The sequence below is a fragment of the Eptesicus fuscus genome, chromosome 17, assembly GCF_027574615.1.
Source record: "Eptesicus fuscus isolate TK198812 chromosome 17, DD_ASM_mEF_20220401, whole genome shotgun sequence".
NCBI lineage: Eukaryota > Metazoa > Chordata > Mammalia > Chiroptera > Vespertilionidae > Eptesicus > Eptesicus fuscus.
Genome location: NC_072489.1, coordinates 26,370,764 through 26,386,682, shown reverse-complemented (window position 1 = coordinate 26,386,682; position 15,919 = coordinate 26,370,764). Strand labels below are relative to the sequence as shown.

General features: G+C 38.2%; 1 protein-coding gene across 2 annotated transcripts; it reads left to right on the top strand.

The window, feature by feature from the left end:
* Window positions 1–4,867: 4,867 nt before the first annotated feature.
* CDK1 (cyclin dependent kinase 1) lies at window positions 4,868–15,666 on the top strand. Of its 2 annotated transcripts, XM_008145475.3 has the most exons (8): window positions 4,868–5,020; window positions 7,069–7,130; window positions 9,633–9,789; window positions 10,434–10,557; window positions 11,541–11,711; window positions 13,236–13,399; window positions 13,507–13,648; window positions 15,331–15,666. In XM_008145475.3, the coding sequence occupies exons 2-8, from the start codon at window positions 7,094–7,096 to the stop codon at window positions 15,427–15,429; spliced, it is 894 nt and encodes a 297-aa protein (XP_008143697.1). In that variant the 5' UTR covers window positions 4,868–5,020; window positions 7,069–7,093; the 3' UTR covers window positions 15,430–15,666. The 2 variants fall into 2 exon arrangements, with proteins under 2 accessions (XP_008143697.1, XP_054584912.1); XM_054728937.1 differs by lacking the exons at window positions 4,868–5,020; window positions 7,069–7,130 and adding an exon at window positions 7,847–7,897.
* Window positions 15,667–15,919: the final 253 nt, after the last annotated feature.

Genomic DNA, 15,919 nt, shown 5'->3' with positions numbered 1-15,919 from the left:
TCAAATGCACCATTTGTTGAGCTTTACCAAGCTCCTTTTGTAAGTCCCAGGTAAGCCTGTACCTCTCTGGCACTGCTGTTCCCTTTGCTGTTCCCTACCCAGGCTCCTCTCCTTCAATTCCCATTTACACTGACATCAGCTTTTCTACACAGCCCAGCACATGGATCTTGTCAGTGATGAAGCCTTATCTGCCTCCTCCAGAATCCTTCCCCCTGTCTCGACTCCCCAGCAATTTACTCAAGTCTCTGTTCCAGCGCCTAGCACCAGAGAGAGCTCTTTTTGTGAGGGATAGAAAGTGATCAACATCTTTGGGAAAAATCAAATGAATGAAGTGCCGACTGCGGGCTGGGCATTGATCTAAGTACTAGTAAATGTTACATGGATTACTTCATTTTATACTCAACATGACACAACTAGGTACTATTATTGAATACATGAAGCACAGAGAAACGAAGTGACTTGCCCAAAGCCACAGACAGATAAGGGCAGGAGGCAGGACTTACACAAAGGATTTGGGCCCAGGCAGTCTTCCTGCCACCTCTGTGCCTGTCACTCTTTTACTTCACAGAAGCCCATTGTTATTAGTTTCTGGCATCACTTTCCAGGGTATTTTATGTACAGTAGTCGTCCCTTATTTGCAGGGGTATGTTCCAAGACTTCCAGCAGATGCCTGAAACTTCGAACAGTACTGACACTTTTATATATATATAGTTTTTACACACAGATACCTATGATAAAGTATAATGTCTTTTTCATCTTAGCTAAGCACTTACCACACACTGTGGCCATCACTTTTGCAGTTTGAGGTGCGACAGCAAAACTAGCCCGAGTTTCTTTTTCCTGCCTCCGTAGATCTTAGCAACCTCAGCATACTTTTTTTCTTTCTTTCCCGATAAAGTTCCAGAACTTCCACATTTTCACTAAAGGAAACACTTTATGGCTTCTCCTTGGCCAATGTCCAAATGGCCAGCATCACGACTCTTGGGCTTTGGGCCACTTTTGGTAAAATAATAGCTACCTGGACACAAGTGCTGCGATACCATGACAGCCGATCTGCTCAGCAAAATGGCTACTGATGCCCTAACCAGTGTGGCTCAATGGATAGAGCATCGGCATGCAGACCAAAGGGTCCTGGGTTCGATTCTGGTCAAGGGCATGTACCTGGGTTGCAGGCACATCCCCAATGGGGGGCGTGCAGGAGGCAGCTGATCGATGTTTCTCTCTCATCGATGTTTCTAACTCTCTATCCCTCTCCCTTCCTCTCTGTAAAAATACTCAATAAAATATATTTTTAAAAAAAAAGATGGCTACTGAGTGACCAACTAACTGGGCGTGGGGAGCATGGCGTGCGGACAAAGGATGGTTCTCGTCTGTGTGGGAGGGACCACGCGAGATCTCATCATTGCTCAGAACGGCGTGTGTTTTAAAACTTAGGAATTGTTTATTTCTGGAAATTTCCATGTAATATTTTTGGACCATGGTAGACTGTAGGTCACTGAAGCCCTGGAAAGCAAAATGACTAATACGGAGGGGACTACTATGGTTGCAAGCAACTGTTTCTCAATAATTTTTATCTGAAAAAAATAGTTGTGTTAGTCCAGTGGTCAGCAAACTCATTAGTCAACAGAGCCAAATATCAACAGTACAACGATTGAAATTTCTTTTGAGAGCCAAATTTTTTAAACTTAAACTTCTTCTAACGCCACTTCTTCAAAATAGACTCGCCCAGGCCGTGGTATTTTGTGGAAGAGCCACACTTAAGGGGCCAAAGAGCCGCATGTGGCTCTCGAGCCGCGGTTTGCCAACCACGATATTAGTCCATTGGGCTGCCATAACACAATAGCACAGACTGGGTGGCTTAAACAACAGAAGGTAATTTCCTCCCAGTTCTGGAGGCTAGAAGTCTGCCATCAAGGTGCCAGGATGGTTGAGTCTGATGAGAGCTCTCTTCCTGGCTTTCACATGGAACCCTCTTGCCCTGTCTTCACATAATTGAGCTCTCTGATGTCTTTTTGATATAAAAGGACTAATCCCATAGTAAGGACTTCAACTTCACGGTCTTATTTAATCCTAATCATCTCCCCCAAACCTCTACCTCTAAATAGCATCACGTTAGGATTTGGAGCTTCAATATATTAATTTCTTGGGGGAGGAGGGGCTACAATTCAGTCCACAGCAATACTTAGGTCTAAAAACAAAACAAAAACTTTGTGCTCAGTCCTAACTGATCTTTCCTTTTCCTTTTAAATGGAGTTTACCAAAATATAAAATTTTCTCTATTGTTTGTTCAAATGTCACTCCCTCTGTTTGAATTAGTAATCTCCTCCTCTATGTTCTCATATCACCTTATAGCAGTTTACAACATAAGTGCCAGAAGAGAATTCTAAATAACCATTGTGTTTTCCCACCCCACGCCTGTAACAGGAATTGTATCTGATTCATTTTTCTGTCTATAAAACACTGCATTGCACTTTAGAAACACTGAATACAAGTGGGCCCAAAGTGTAATAAACCGTAGCATGGATTTACAATAGCATGAATTTACAATAAACCCCGAAACTTCAAAAACAAAGATAACTGAGTTAAATTTAAAAATCTAGCATCACAGCTGTGGAAGCTTGTGGTCTTCTTTATGTTGAATGTAAAGTGGATATAATGAATTACTGCCTGTTTTAAGATGATAAAAAATTAAATTTGTGGCTTAGGCCTCCCAGAGAGAAGGAAAGAAAGATATAGAGATAGATATATCTATCACTATATCTATCTATCTATCTATCTATCTATCTATCATCTATCATCTATCTATCTCTAAAGTTAGTACCTAACCTGGCAGGGAATAGACTTCTTTCCTAGAGCATTTCTCTGGGGTAGTGGAGTTTTATTTAAAATGCGAATTTGGGATTTTAAAAGTAAGTTTTATAAGTTGTTAGTTTCAGACAGATTTTCCAAACTCCTATCTCCACTATGAATGCTCTGCCTCTGTCACCTAGGAACATAAAATTTGTGCCACATAAGGGGTCAGATGACAGATGCTACTCATTGTGTGAAAATGTATTAAACACTTAAATGCATGTGATATACTAGTTCTATTCCTTATCCTAATCTGGGTCATTTAATACATATTAGTAAGAGGTCACGCTAATCAGTCTTTGTTCTGCAAAGAGAAATCCTTACTAGGGGACTCTTATTATCTGCAGTTCTATTTTATTCTTTTATTTTCTTCAGAATTTAAGAATGATGTTCAAGTGCAGAAATCTCTCTTAAAGATATGGAAGAGTGCAATGAAAGAAAGAGTTTTTGATACTGGGTTATTTAAAGTATAATTTAGATTTCTTTTTCTTCCCTTATAGAATTGATTTATTTTTCTTTTAAATGACATTTAAAATACTGATGTGAAAATATTTCAAAATTTAAAAATGTAATATTTTGCTCTTAATTTTTAAATAAGTAAAAATTTTAAATACATAAAAAATATAATAACAAGTGAGGTAAAAACAAAGCATGGTTATATATATTACATATTTATTCTTTACATTGTCTTCGAGTTTTCCATTATCTTCTTTTTATAAATTTATTGGGGTGACATTGGTTCATAAAACCATATAGGTTTCAAGTGTACAACTCAATAAACATTATCGCCACAAGCAATATTCTAACTAAAACAAAATTTCTACTTTGATAAGTATTGATTGTTGATTGTCTTACATATGTGTTGGGGAGAGAAGTTAGGTCAGTAGAATTATGTTAAGTTTCATAACATACTTTCAGTCACCTAAAATTATTTTTAAGATGATAAATATTTTTACTTAAATTGTCTGAACTGGTTTAGATAATTCACTATTAATCTAATTTAAATAAACTTTTTATTTAGTTACCCTAGGTTGAAATGATCTTTCATGTGTACATATTTAAGCTGCTTTAAAACCAATAATATATAATCATTAATTCCCTACTTATAGTAATTTCATTAGAGGTTTTTAAAGAATGATTTTGAGGTAAAACACCTATACGCAGAAAACTACAGGACACTGAAAAAAGAGATAGAGGAAGATGTAAACAGATGGCAGAACATACCATGTTCATGGATTGGTAGAATCAACATCATTAAAATGTCCATACTACCCAAAGCAATCTACAGATTCAATGCACTCCCCATCAAAATAAAGAATGATTTTGTCTATATGGTATAAATGGAGGATAAAAATATCTCTTTGGCTCTTCCCCTCTCCCGCAACATAATATCTTAAAGTTGGTTTGTTTTATTTTGTTTTTGTTAATCCTCACTCAAGGATATTTTTAAAAATATATTTTTATTGATTTCAGAGATGAAGGGAGAGGGAGAGAGAGAGAGAGAGACTTTCCATCCTCATTTCCCCTGCCTTTGCCCACCTCCACCTAACCTCTCACCCCCTTTCCCTGTGGCTATCATCACTCTGTCGTCTGTGTCTATGTATTGTATGTATAGAGGTTTTCTGGTTCCCTTATCTTCCTTCGGCCCAGCCTGAAAGTCATCTGTTTAGAAAAACATCAATGTACTGGAGGCTTTAAGCATTAACAGTGAAAGGAATGGAATCTGGATGCAAGTGCAGTATCACTTTTGTGATGAGCTATTTGTGTACACTAAATGTTAATTGTGCTAATATTGGCAGGTGAAAAAAACAAACAAACAAAAAGAACAGTTTCTGGTGACGAGAAACAGTGGGACGATGCTCCCACGGGAAGAAAGACCTAGAGCTTGCGCGCAGGCTCAGTTGGCGCCCGCCCGCCTGCTTTTTCTGCAGCCGCCGTTTTCCTTTCCTTTCGCGCTCTAGCCACGGGGGGAGCCCAGCCCCAGCGCGACTGGGCTCTGATTGGCTCCTTTGAAAGTCTACGGGTCGCCTGATTGGTGGATGCGGGGCCCTTTAGCGCGGCGAGTTTGAAACTGCTCGCACTTAGCTTCAGAGCTGGGTCTGGGAAGTTGAGGACCAAGCGACGCCGACGTGGTCGCCGCCGCCGCTTTCGCCGCGGGGTCGCTTGCCGGGTAGAGTGGCTGGGGTCGGGGTCATGCCTGCGGGATCCACAGGGGCCGACTCAGGGCGCTCGGAGGGGGAGCTGGGAGGAATCGGGTGGCCCTGCGGAGGCTGGCGGGGCAGCTGGGGTCTGCGTGGGGCCCGGCGGGGGCGCTGGGCCGTGGCCTTCCCCTGGGACCCCTGGGGGAGCGCGGAGCGGGCGGGCGGGCGGGCTACTCCGGGGAGCGCAGGGCTGCCCCGGGCATCCGAGCGGCGGCCCTCTGGGGTCGCGGGCGGCTGTTGTCAGGAGGAGGCCGCTCACCTGGTTACGGAGGCTTTCGGTCACCGGTTGAAGCCGAGCCCGTGCTTTGTTTGGTCTCGACCGCGTTCGCCCAGGGCAGTGCCAGGTCGGGGCTGGGTCCTTGGCGCTCTGCTCCGGGGGTGATACAAGCCAGGCCGCACTTGGGCCAGGCCCCCCCACGCCGGTCCTTCCTTCCTTCCAGGCCCCCCGGAAAGCCGCCCCGAGGAACTCACTGTGGGCCTCCTCTGACCTGCCTCTGTGTCCATATGGCCTCCCGCCCCTACAGCTTTTAAGAACATTTAGCCAAGGCCCAGAGCCAGAGGGAACTTGTGTGTCTTTTTCGTTTTTATTTGATGCTTGGTGGTAATGCTATCAACTATGGAATTAGCAAAAAGTGATCAACTAAGAAATGCCGAGAGATAGATGCATATGTGGGTTTTAATAGCCTGGAATCCTTCTTTATTTAGCACTAATGTTGCACGACCTTCTTTGAAAGACCCGGGGGGATGGTGAAGCCGGGGGTGGTTTACGTGCTGCAGCTCCCAGGACCGAGCTCTAGGAGGCGCTCCCAAGGCCCGAGCTTGCTCACCCTCTATTTTGCAATGTTACAACGGGAAAACGGAGGCATGGGATGCAGCTTTGAAACGGAGGTCGTCTTTTAGCAGTTTGTTCGAAGCGAGCTCAACAGATGTATTGTGCATTGGACATGACATCTGGATATGGAAGGAAAGCGAACTATCTTAGTCGCACATGGCCATTTCGTGAAATTAAACATTTTTAACATGGGCACGGATGGCCAGTGTAGTCCAAGTTTGTTGATTAAAAAAAAAAAAAAAAACTGACTTAAAAAGATGACTTCTCTCTACTTATTTCCGGAATGGTTTTGAAGATGAATGTGAGAAATAGAACTTGAGGGGAGTTACTCAGTGACTTACATAGGATCTTATCAGTGATGGGTGTGTTAGAAGCCCAAAGCATAATTACCTTAATTTTCTCAAGTTTCATTGGCAAATTTGCTGAGGCAGCCTTGAGTGGTTGTCCAGCAGCATTTCAACTTTTTTTTTTCTTTTTTAACCATTCTTTGTGATTCAAGTATAGGTTTGGTTTTGTACTTTGTTCTTAAGATTCATAATTATCTGTGGAATCACACCTTTTTCCTGTAGGGTGCTAAGTGATATTTCCTACTCTTTCAAAATTGCCTTGAAAGTGTCTTACTCATGTTTGTGTATGTGACTGCTAAAAACAGGAGAAAGATGAAAACTCACTTGAGCAATATAAACACTTAAGCTTCTAACAATTTTTTCTAATGCATGAGCACATTTTAGCTCCCTACTCATGTCTTACAGTTATCTTCATAAAATCATAAAGCAGTAAAAAATTCAGTCAAATAACATTATTTGTTGAAATACCTGAGTATAATGGTACACAATGGTGCTCCTTAGAAGTGTTCCATAAAGAAACATATTTCTGGTTTTTGTTTGGGAAGGATAGATAAATTGATGTGTGAATTTGAAGATTTATTTGATTAGAAGCTAAGTCACTGGTGTAAGATATACAAATATTTCCAGCATTGAAGGAGCTAAGAAATTGTGGGAATGTTTTATTGCATGAGTCATTTCCCTTACAAATATTGCTTTAATATAATAACTAATATTTGTGGAAAATTAATATTGCATCAGGCTCTGTGGAAAATGCTTTAATATAGTATCTCATTAATAACTTAAAACCACCATTTGAATTAGTGGCATATAATCAAATAATTTTTTCCTCTCATTTTAGCATCTGCCATAACTGTTGATTGACTATGGATGACTATACCAAAATAGAGAAAATTGGAGAAGGTGAGTGCTTTTTCATGTAAAAGTTTTAAATGACCCAATGATGCTATAACTTCTGTGACATAAAAACGTGTAAATATTTATTAAAATCCAACCTTTAAAGTACCTTTCACTACTAATGTGCATCAGTATATATATACTAGAGGCCTGATGCACAAAATTTGTTCAAGGGGCTCAGCTCTCGCAGCCCCGGCTTCCTCAGAAAGGACTTCCGGAAGGTGGTTCGGCTGTCTGGTCTAATTAGCATATTACACTTTTATTATTATAGATATGTTCTTTATATAATAATTTAAACACAAAAATAACAAAAATGTTCACATTTCAAGAGAATTGAAATTAATATGATGATTCCCTGACAACCTCCCTGCCCAATAATCTTATACCTACTACTAAACAATATTCTAATTAAAACAGTATTTCTATTTTGGTAAGTATTGATTATTGACGTCTTATATATATGTTGGGGGGAGAAGTTAGGTCAGTAGAATTATGTTAAGTTTCATAATATACTTTTAGTCGCCTAAAATAAATTATTTATTTTAAATATATTTCTTGATTGATTTCAGAGAGGAAGGGAGGAGAGAGAGATAGCAACATCCATGTTGAGAGAGAATCATTGATTGGCTGCCTCCTGCACACCCTCCTGCTGGGGATCAAGCCTGCAACCCAGACATGTGCCCTTGGCCGGAATCGAACATGGAACCCTTCAGTCCGCAGGCTGATGCTCTATCCACTGAGCCAAGCCGGCTAGGACTAAAATTATTTTTAAGGTGATAAATATTTTTACCTAAATTGTCTGAACTGGTTTAGGTAATTCACTATTAACCTAATTTAAATAAACTTTTTATTTAGTTACCCTAGGTTGAAATGATTTGTCATGTGTACATATTTAAGCTGCTTTAAAACCAATCTACATATATAAAAGCCTAAGCAACCCTTATGACTGAACAACCAGAATGACCAGTCAACCAGGTGCTATGGTGCACACTGACCCCCAGGGGGCAGACACTCATCGCAGGAGCTGCCCTCTGGTGGTCAGTGCACTCCCATAGCCAACCTCCCACTGCCCCTCCCCCCTGGCCAGCCAACCTCCCATGACCCTGCCCACCCAGCTCCCCATTTAACCCCGATGGGGCGCCCTGCTGGCCAACTTCTTGTGGCCCCTCCCCCCTCTGGCCCACCCGGCCCCCCAGATCAGCCCCTATGGGAGGACCAGCCGGCCAACCTCCCGTGGTCCCTCCCTGTTGCTGGCCGCCCTCCAATAGGCCTGATCACTGGCCAGGCCGAGGAACTCCACCCGTGTGTGAATTCATGCACCGGGCCTCTAGTAATATACAATCATTCATTCCTTATCTATAGTAATTTCATTAGAGGTTTTTAAAGAAAGTTTTTATCTATATGCTATAAATGGGGATAAAAATGCCCCTTTGTCTCTTCCCCTCTCCCCCAACAGAATATCTTAAGATTGATTTGTTTTATTTTGTTAATCCTCACCCAAGGATATTTTTTTAAATATATTTTTATTGATTTCAGAGGGGAAGGGAGAGGGAGAGAGAAACATCAATGATGAGAGTCATTGATCAGTTGCTTTCTGCATGCCCCCCTATTGGGGATTAAGCCTGCAACCCTGGCATGTGCCCTGACTGGGAATTGAACTGACACCTCCTGGTTCATAGGTCAACTCTCAACCTCTGAGCCACACTGTCTTGGCCCAAGGTTGTTTTTCCATTGATCTTTTTTAGAGAGAGTGGAAGGGAGGGAGAGGAGAGAGAGACATCAAGACATCAGTGTGACATTGCTTAGTTGCCCCCTGTGTGCACCTAGAGGCCAGGGATCAAACCTGCAACCCAAGTACTTGCTCTTGACCAATAAATGAACTCGACTCTTCTGTCTGAGGGCCCACGCTCTAACCACTTGAGCCCCCTGAAAATGAGTGTTGGTATGACATTCTAAACTCTTCAAGGACAAATGATATAGCTTATACAAAATAATTTACTACCTGATCCAATTTATGTAGGTACTGTTTGAGGAACATTCTTTTCTGTATGAGGGTTATTAACTATTTGAAATTCATAGAGAACCTTTTACAGAGTTTTCTGAAAGTGTCACAGTGACCCCTGTTAGAAATATTTCTTGAGCCCAAATCTTTACATTGTATTTTTGCCTATGTTATCGGGGGTAGGATATAAGATAAGAGATAAATTTCAGTTTGCAAAGTATACATTTTCTTCTCTAATATGTGCTGGAAAATTACTGGTAATTTAAATGTATGGAAACTTGTGATGACTACATGAATTGTATTTTTCAATTGTAGATGCAGTAGGTTGAGGTATCCTCAATTTCTTTTTGTAAGTGCTAAGGGTATAATTATGAGTAAGATACTTCCTATCTGGACACAGCAGACATTTCCATCATGTGACACCTTATGGGACTCAATCATTTTTAAAACCTTGCTTAGTTCATGGAGGGGTATCCCATAGCAGACATTTACTTTGTCTATTTCAGGTACCTATGGAGTTGTGTATAAGGGTAGACACAAAACTACAGGTCAAATAGTAGCCATGAAGAAAATCAGACTAGAAAGTGAAGAGGAAGGGGTTCCTAGTACGGCAATTCGGGAAATTTCTCTATTAAAAGAACTTCGTCATCCAAATATAGTCAGGTATGGTATAATATCTGGATTTAAACCATTTCCCGCATACTATTTAAAATGTGCATTTCAATGTGGAAATATTTACATTTGCTTAATTTTTGTGTAACCTTGCTGAGTGGAATAGAACTCTATTATTTTTGTTAATTGAGAATGCTGGACATAGGAAAAATAGGCTGTTAAAGCAGGAACAAAGTTAAAAGAGCTTGGTCATAGAGATTAGTAATTGGGGCTGAAAGATCAAGGTAAACTGGATGTGAGAGAAAAGGAAGACCTTTTTACTGAGCTTTGTCAACTCTCATTCAAAGCTCTGGTCCTTAAAGATCCCTTAATCAGAGTCCTAAGACAGGAAGCTAGGTTAGATGAAAAAGAAAAGTTTCTTCCGTTTTAAATATGTGGGCTGGTGTTTTGGGGTGGGTTGTCTTTCTAAAGGTCCAAGTTAGTATTTAACTGAATTTAGGTAGACTGGATATAGTGAGCAACAATTAAGTTCAGATACTACTTTAAATTTATTTCAATAATTTACTTTAATGGAAAATCCAAGCTCTGAACAACAGTCAGCTTAGAAATGTCATTTTGGAATGGTCAAAATGTCATTTTAGAGCGGTCAAAAATGTTTATTATTTTTTTTCATATAATTGTTTTATTTTTTTTAGTCTTCAAGATGTGCTCATGCAAGATTCCAGGTTATATCTCATCTTTGAATACCTTTCCATGGATCTAAAAAAATACTTGGATTCTATCCCTCCTGGTCAGTTCATGGATGCTGCACTTGTTAAGGTAAGACGCTTGTCTAATTTTATTACTATTCATTCACTGTGAATATAAAGGGTCTACTCTGTATTTCACCTGTGTTTTGTGGGAGTATGCTTGGGTAAAGTGTTAGAAAGTAGAGTGAGGAAGAAAAGAGTATTTTATTTTATTCCCACAGTCCAGAGATTATATTGTTAATAGGAACTATTTTTACTAGATGATTCTGCCGACCACTGCCCTAGGGTATTCTGGTCTTTATTTGTAAATGTGTACAACAAAGTAACAAATGCCTGGGGCAAGTGGTGTTGGTAGGTGGTTTTATTTTTTTCTGATTTTGAATATGTTTTGATTAAATATTATAGACATTACATACTATTAAACTATACATGTATACACAATTGTTTAAAAGTGATGAAGTGTATAAAATGAAAGTGTTTTATCCTTATACCAGCTTGAGCAAAGCATTCTTCCAGTTGTCTTATAAAACAACTCTGAACTACTAAACAGTTTTTTCTGATCATTGTGTTTATTTAAACATAATTATAATATTCTCATTGTCATTTTTGGGGGGATCTGACCAATGTCTCCAAAGAGGAAATAAATATGTAAAGATAAAAGATAGAAGTCAAGACCAAATTTATTCAAGATAGAAATAGAATTGTTATCAGTGTATAGTAAGAAACTTTCTCTACAGAAAACTAACTTGTGACTTAAAGCATGAGGGACCAAAAAATAAGTAAAAGAAGACAAAACGAATTCATATGGATATAGATGTGTGCATAAGATGAATATCTTTGTCTTAGTTTACAAGTATGATATGTTGCATATAAATAGGCTTTTCAACCTTTCAAATGCTTCTTGTTCATCTCAGAAGTCCTAAAAGCTTTTTGGTAGTTAAATTATTTCCCTGTATTATAATTTCTTCTTTCTTTGAAACAAACTCACCAAGGTTATTTAGAAAATCATTACGTGCTATGCAGTTAAGCTTCTAACATATTTTCTTCTTCCAGAGTTATTTGTACCAAATCCTACAAGGGATTGTGTTTTGTCACTCTAGAAGAGTTCTACACAGAGACTTAAAACCTCAAAATCTATTGATTGATGACAAAGGAACAATTAAACTGGCTGATTTTGGCCTTGCCAGAGCTTTTGGAATACCTATTAGAGTATATACACATGAGGTATGGAGAATCATGTGTTTTTGGTGCTTTTGAATATGTGATTGCTGGATTGTCTTCCATATTTGTTTTTTAAGTCAAGAAAGAAATGCTCAAAAAAGATTTCCACTCGACCATCTTAGTTTTATTGCCTCAGCTCTGCATTCACCATTCATTGCATGCTATGTAAAAATGGACCTGGAACCGCTGAATAGTTTTCCTTTGCTGGCTGGTGAGATGTTATGCTTTGTCACTAGGGGGTGCTGGAAAAGCATTGCAGGAGGAACTTGTTTCCCTTAGAGTTTTCATTATTCTAGTCAGTCTCTCATTATCTCAATCCCATTACAGTTAACAATCCTTTGTACTAATTTTCCCCATTCAATCACCATGTGGTTTCTGTCTGTCTCCTGATTGGCTTCTCTCTGATACACAAGCAAATTGGTTAAAAAATAGGTTTTGTTGCTTAAGGGGTACTGTTTCCGATACATTTAGGAGTATAAATATAGTCATGTTTCATCAGTGTTATATTGATGACTTGGCATTTCATTTGTTATTTCTGAAGGGAAAGGGAATGTTGGATTTTGCAATATAGGATTATTGTCATGTGTTGCTTAATGTCTGGGATGTGTTTTGAGAAGTATATCTGCAAGCCATTTTGTCACCTCAAACATACAGTGCACTTACACAAACCTAGATTGTATAATCTACTATATATTTAGGCTGTCGGGTATTTCTGCTAGACTACAAATCTGTACAATATGTTACTGTACTGAATACTGTAGTCAGTTGTAACACAATGATATGTGTCTAAACATAGAAGCTACAGCAACATACACTGTAAAATTTTAAAAAATGGTTCACCTGTATAAGGCACTTAGGAAGCTAGCAGGTTTGAAAGTTCTGGGTGAGGCAGTGAGTGAGTGGCAAGTGAAATGTGAAGTCCTTGGATGTTACTGTAGACTTTATAAACACTGTACACTTAGTAGACTACACTAGATGATTTTTTTAAGCATAGTGTTGCACTATGACATTAGGATGGCTATGACTTCTAGGAATTTTTTTTAGCTCCATTATAATCTTATGGGACCACCGCTGTGTATACCACCTGTCTGACTGAAACGTTTTTATGTGTCACATGTTGTCTGTATTGGTAAACAGTGTCTTCTGTGGAGTTGTCTACCCTTCAGCCCAAAGACTGTCCCCACATGAAAACTTAAAGCCGTGCTCATCTCATTGGATTTGTTGGCTTATTTTTATCCTATTATATAATTTTCCCATGGCTGATGCCATTGACCTCGTTGACTTTTAAGTTAAAGGTGATATTGTTACCATTGTGGTAAATTATATATACTAAAATAATCTGCTCTAGACCACTAATAAACTATTATGTAACTTCTTCATGTTTTTAGCGTGTAAGCAGTACAAGCAAACTATAATCAGAGGCAATCATACAGCCTTGTAAAGGACAGTTCTAATGAAATGTAAATGTGTACATTGAGGTAGGTTAATGCACCACATTTACTCAGTGTGAAATTTGCTCTGTCATAGGTGGTCACACTTTGGTATAGGTCTCCAGAGGTGTTGCTGGGGTCAGCTCGCTATTCGACTCCAGTTGACATTTGGAGTATAGGCACCATATTTGCAGAATTAGCAACTAAGAAACCACTCTTCCATGGGGATTCAGAAATTGATCAACTCTTCAGGATTTTCAGGTATTTTTTATTTATTTATTTAAGCTGTTAAGAACTTTAAAGGCAACATAATATAAATAAGATTATATTTATGCTTTAATAATATTTTGTTTTACTATGGCTTTTAGAGCTTTGGGTACCCCCAACAATGAAGTGTGGCCAGAGGTGGAGTCTTTACAGGACTATAAGAATACATTTCCCAAGTGGAAACCAGGAAGCCTATCATCCCATGTCAAAAACTTGGATGAAGATGGCTTGGATCTTCTCTCGGTAGGCAGTGCCCTTTATACTGCCATTGATACTTAGGCAAATAGCTATTATGTCGGTTATGTTACTAGCTCATTTCAGATACCAAGAAATCCTAGTAATTTTGAGAGGAGAATTAGTATGATATTTACTTTGAGAATTAAGTGAATTAGTTGTTTTCATTATTTTTTGTTTTTCTTGATCTGATGGACAGCTTCAGATGAAGGGAAGGAAAGGTCAGGGTTAATAACACCTTTAATTTAAGTTGCTGATTTGTAGTAGCCTCCCTTTCCAGCTTTTTGTCTCATTACATACTACTTTTAAGTTTATCCAAGTCAAAGGTGTTCCCTTTGTTGCTTCATTTTTTAGTTATTAAAACCTTCTATACTGCATGAACTCCCATTTCTTACTTTGTGCCTTCTTTCCACATCAGAAACATTAGAAGGACTGAAGTAGTTCTTGAAAATGTTTCCCTTCTGTTACATTGCCATTCCCAATAGTGGTTTTCTTAGGAAAAACGAAACAAAAACAGTATTGGGACAAAAAAATAAAATGTCCTAGGCTTGTTTCAGGAAGTTAGTTTTAGAACAGTATTTAAATATTGAGCTTTTAGGAGGAAGTAATAATAAATCTCTGCAAACTTGATTCCAGAAAAAAAATAATGTTTTGGCAGTTTACTAAACAAAGTAATCTATTGCTATGTCATCATATACATCTTCTAGTTCGTTTCTGGGCACCTTTCACACTTTATAAATCATTGTGCCACCAAATTCAGCTCAGATTTCCCAATTGTTTGCAGTGAAGTCCAGAGTCTTTTACCTGCTATTCAACATTTTGTGTTATCAATAGTGCTGATTTGAGGTAAAAGACCTCCCATATTCTGGGCCCAGTCTATGTTTTTAATATCTGTAATTTTTTTAATATAAAGAATTTCACTTCAATGAAGAAAACAAAAATTAAATACTGTAAGTCAGAGGGCCTTAGCCACTGGTCATTCTTTATTGCTGGAGGCTGTCTTGTGCATGGACATAATTTCTACCCAGTGGTTACAATCCACAATGCCTCCAGACATTGCCAAGTATCCCCTGAAGGGCAGTCTCACCCAGTTGAGGACCATTGCTGTAAGTCAAAAATCAGAAGATAAAATTTAAGGTCAATATTTAACTTTATTCATCTTTTTCTGGTGATGTATAAATTAATACGAGATTGACGGACTCATTTAAAGACTCATTTTAACTATATTTGTAACACATTGCCCTTGGGTTTTGTTTTTACTTGGAACTTGTTGGAAGCTACATTAGAAACCACTATAGTTGCCATCATTTCAGGAATGTTGTAAATAACTCAGACGGCAATTTCTCAAAGTAAATATAATTAACTAGATATCTTTGTTAAATGTATGTTTTGGTTTTCAAGCTGTTTCTGAATGCTAGTATCTTAAACTATAATTTATAGCAAAAAGGTTATCAAGATACCTATAATTTAAGAAATAGGTTATTCTAGAGCTAGAGGATAAAGTATAGTGGATGAGATACTTATGTGATTTAGTATTAAACTAATGGAAATGTTCATCTGTAGATTTTCATTAAAATTAGCTTATGGCTTATTAGGCTTATTAGTAGGGAGTTTAGGCTTTATGGAGTTTGTTTTTTTAATGGTTCATTTTAAAAATAAAAACCTTTTTTCTTTTTATCTTTCCCCTCCAGAAAATGTTAGTATATGATCCTGCCAAACGAATTTCTGGCAAAATGGCACTGATTCATCCATATTTTAGTGATTTGGACAATCAGATTAAGAAGATGTAGTTTTCTGACAAGAATTTCCACATGTTGTATCAAGAACAGATAGTTATATTTTTACTGTCAACTCTATTTTTGTCTTGTGTATTTTTGTCTTCTTTGTTGTAAAACTTAAGCTATACTTCATCTTCTAACTTCAAAGTTGTAACTTAAAAATGTAAATATTATTCTATATGAATTTAAATATAATTCTGTATATGTTTGCAGATCTCACTGTAACAGCTATTTCTTACTATAATAAAACTTCTGTATAAATCTAATATTGGTGTCAGGAATTGGGAAAAATTTGAGGTAGCTTAAATCATTAAACCTTACAGCAGTCCGTTTTCCTTTAATTGAATTGTTATAATTTAGCAAAGTGTACCAATTAAGTTCAGACTTCATAATACTTTCAAGTATTTGTATGTTCTAGATGTTTAAATTTTCTTGTTAGTTTCTTGTCATGTGTTAACTGTGCAACCTGCCTAAAGATTAATGTTTTTCTGCTGGTATTTCA

What these genes read in the sequence shown, in the direction of transcription:
- CDK1 (XM_008145475.3), top strand. Translation starts at nt 7,094, where the DNA reads ATGGATGACTATACCAAAATAGAGAAAATTGGAGAAG. An exon ending in CGTCATCCAAATATAGTCAG is followed by an intron (nt 9,790 to 10,433) that starts GTATGGTATAAT and finishes TATTTTTTTTAG; the next exon opens with TCTTCAAGATGTGCTCATGC. An exon ending in ATGGCTTGGATCTTCTCTCG is followed by an intron (nt 13,649 to 15,330) that starts GTAGGCAGTGCC and finishes TTTCCCCTCCAG; the next exon opens with AAAATGTTAGTATATGATCC.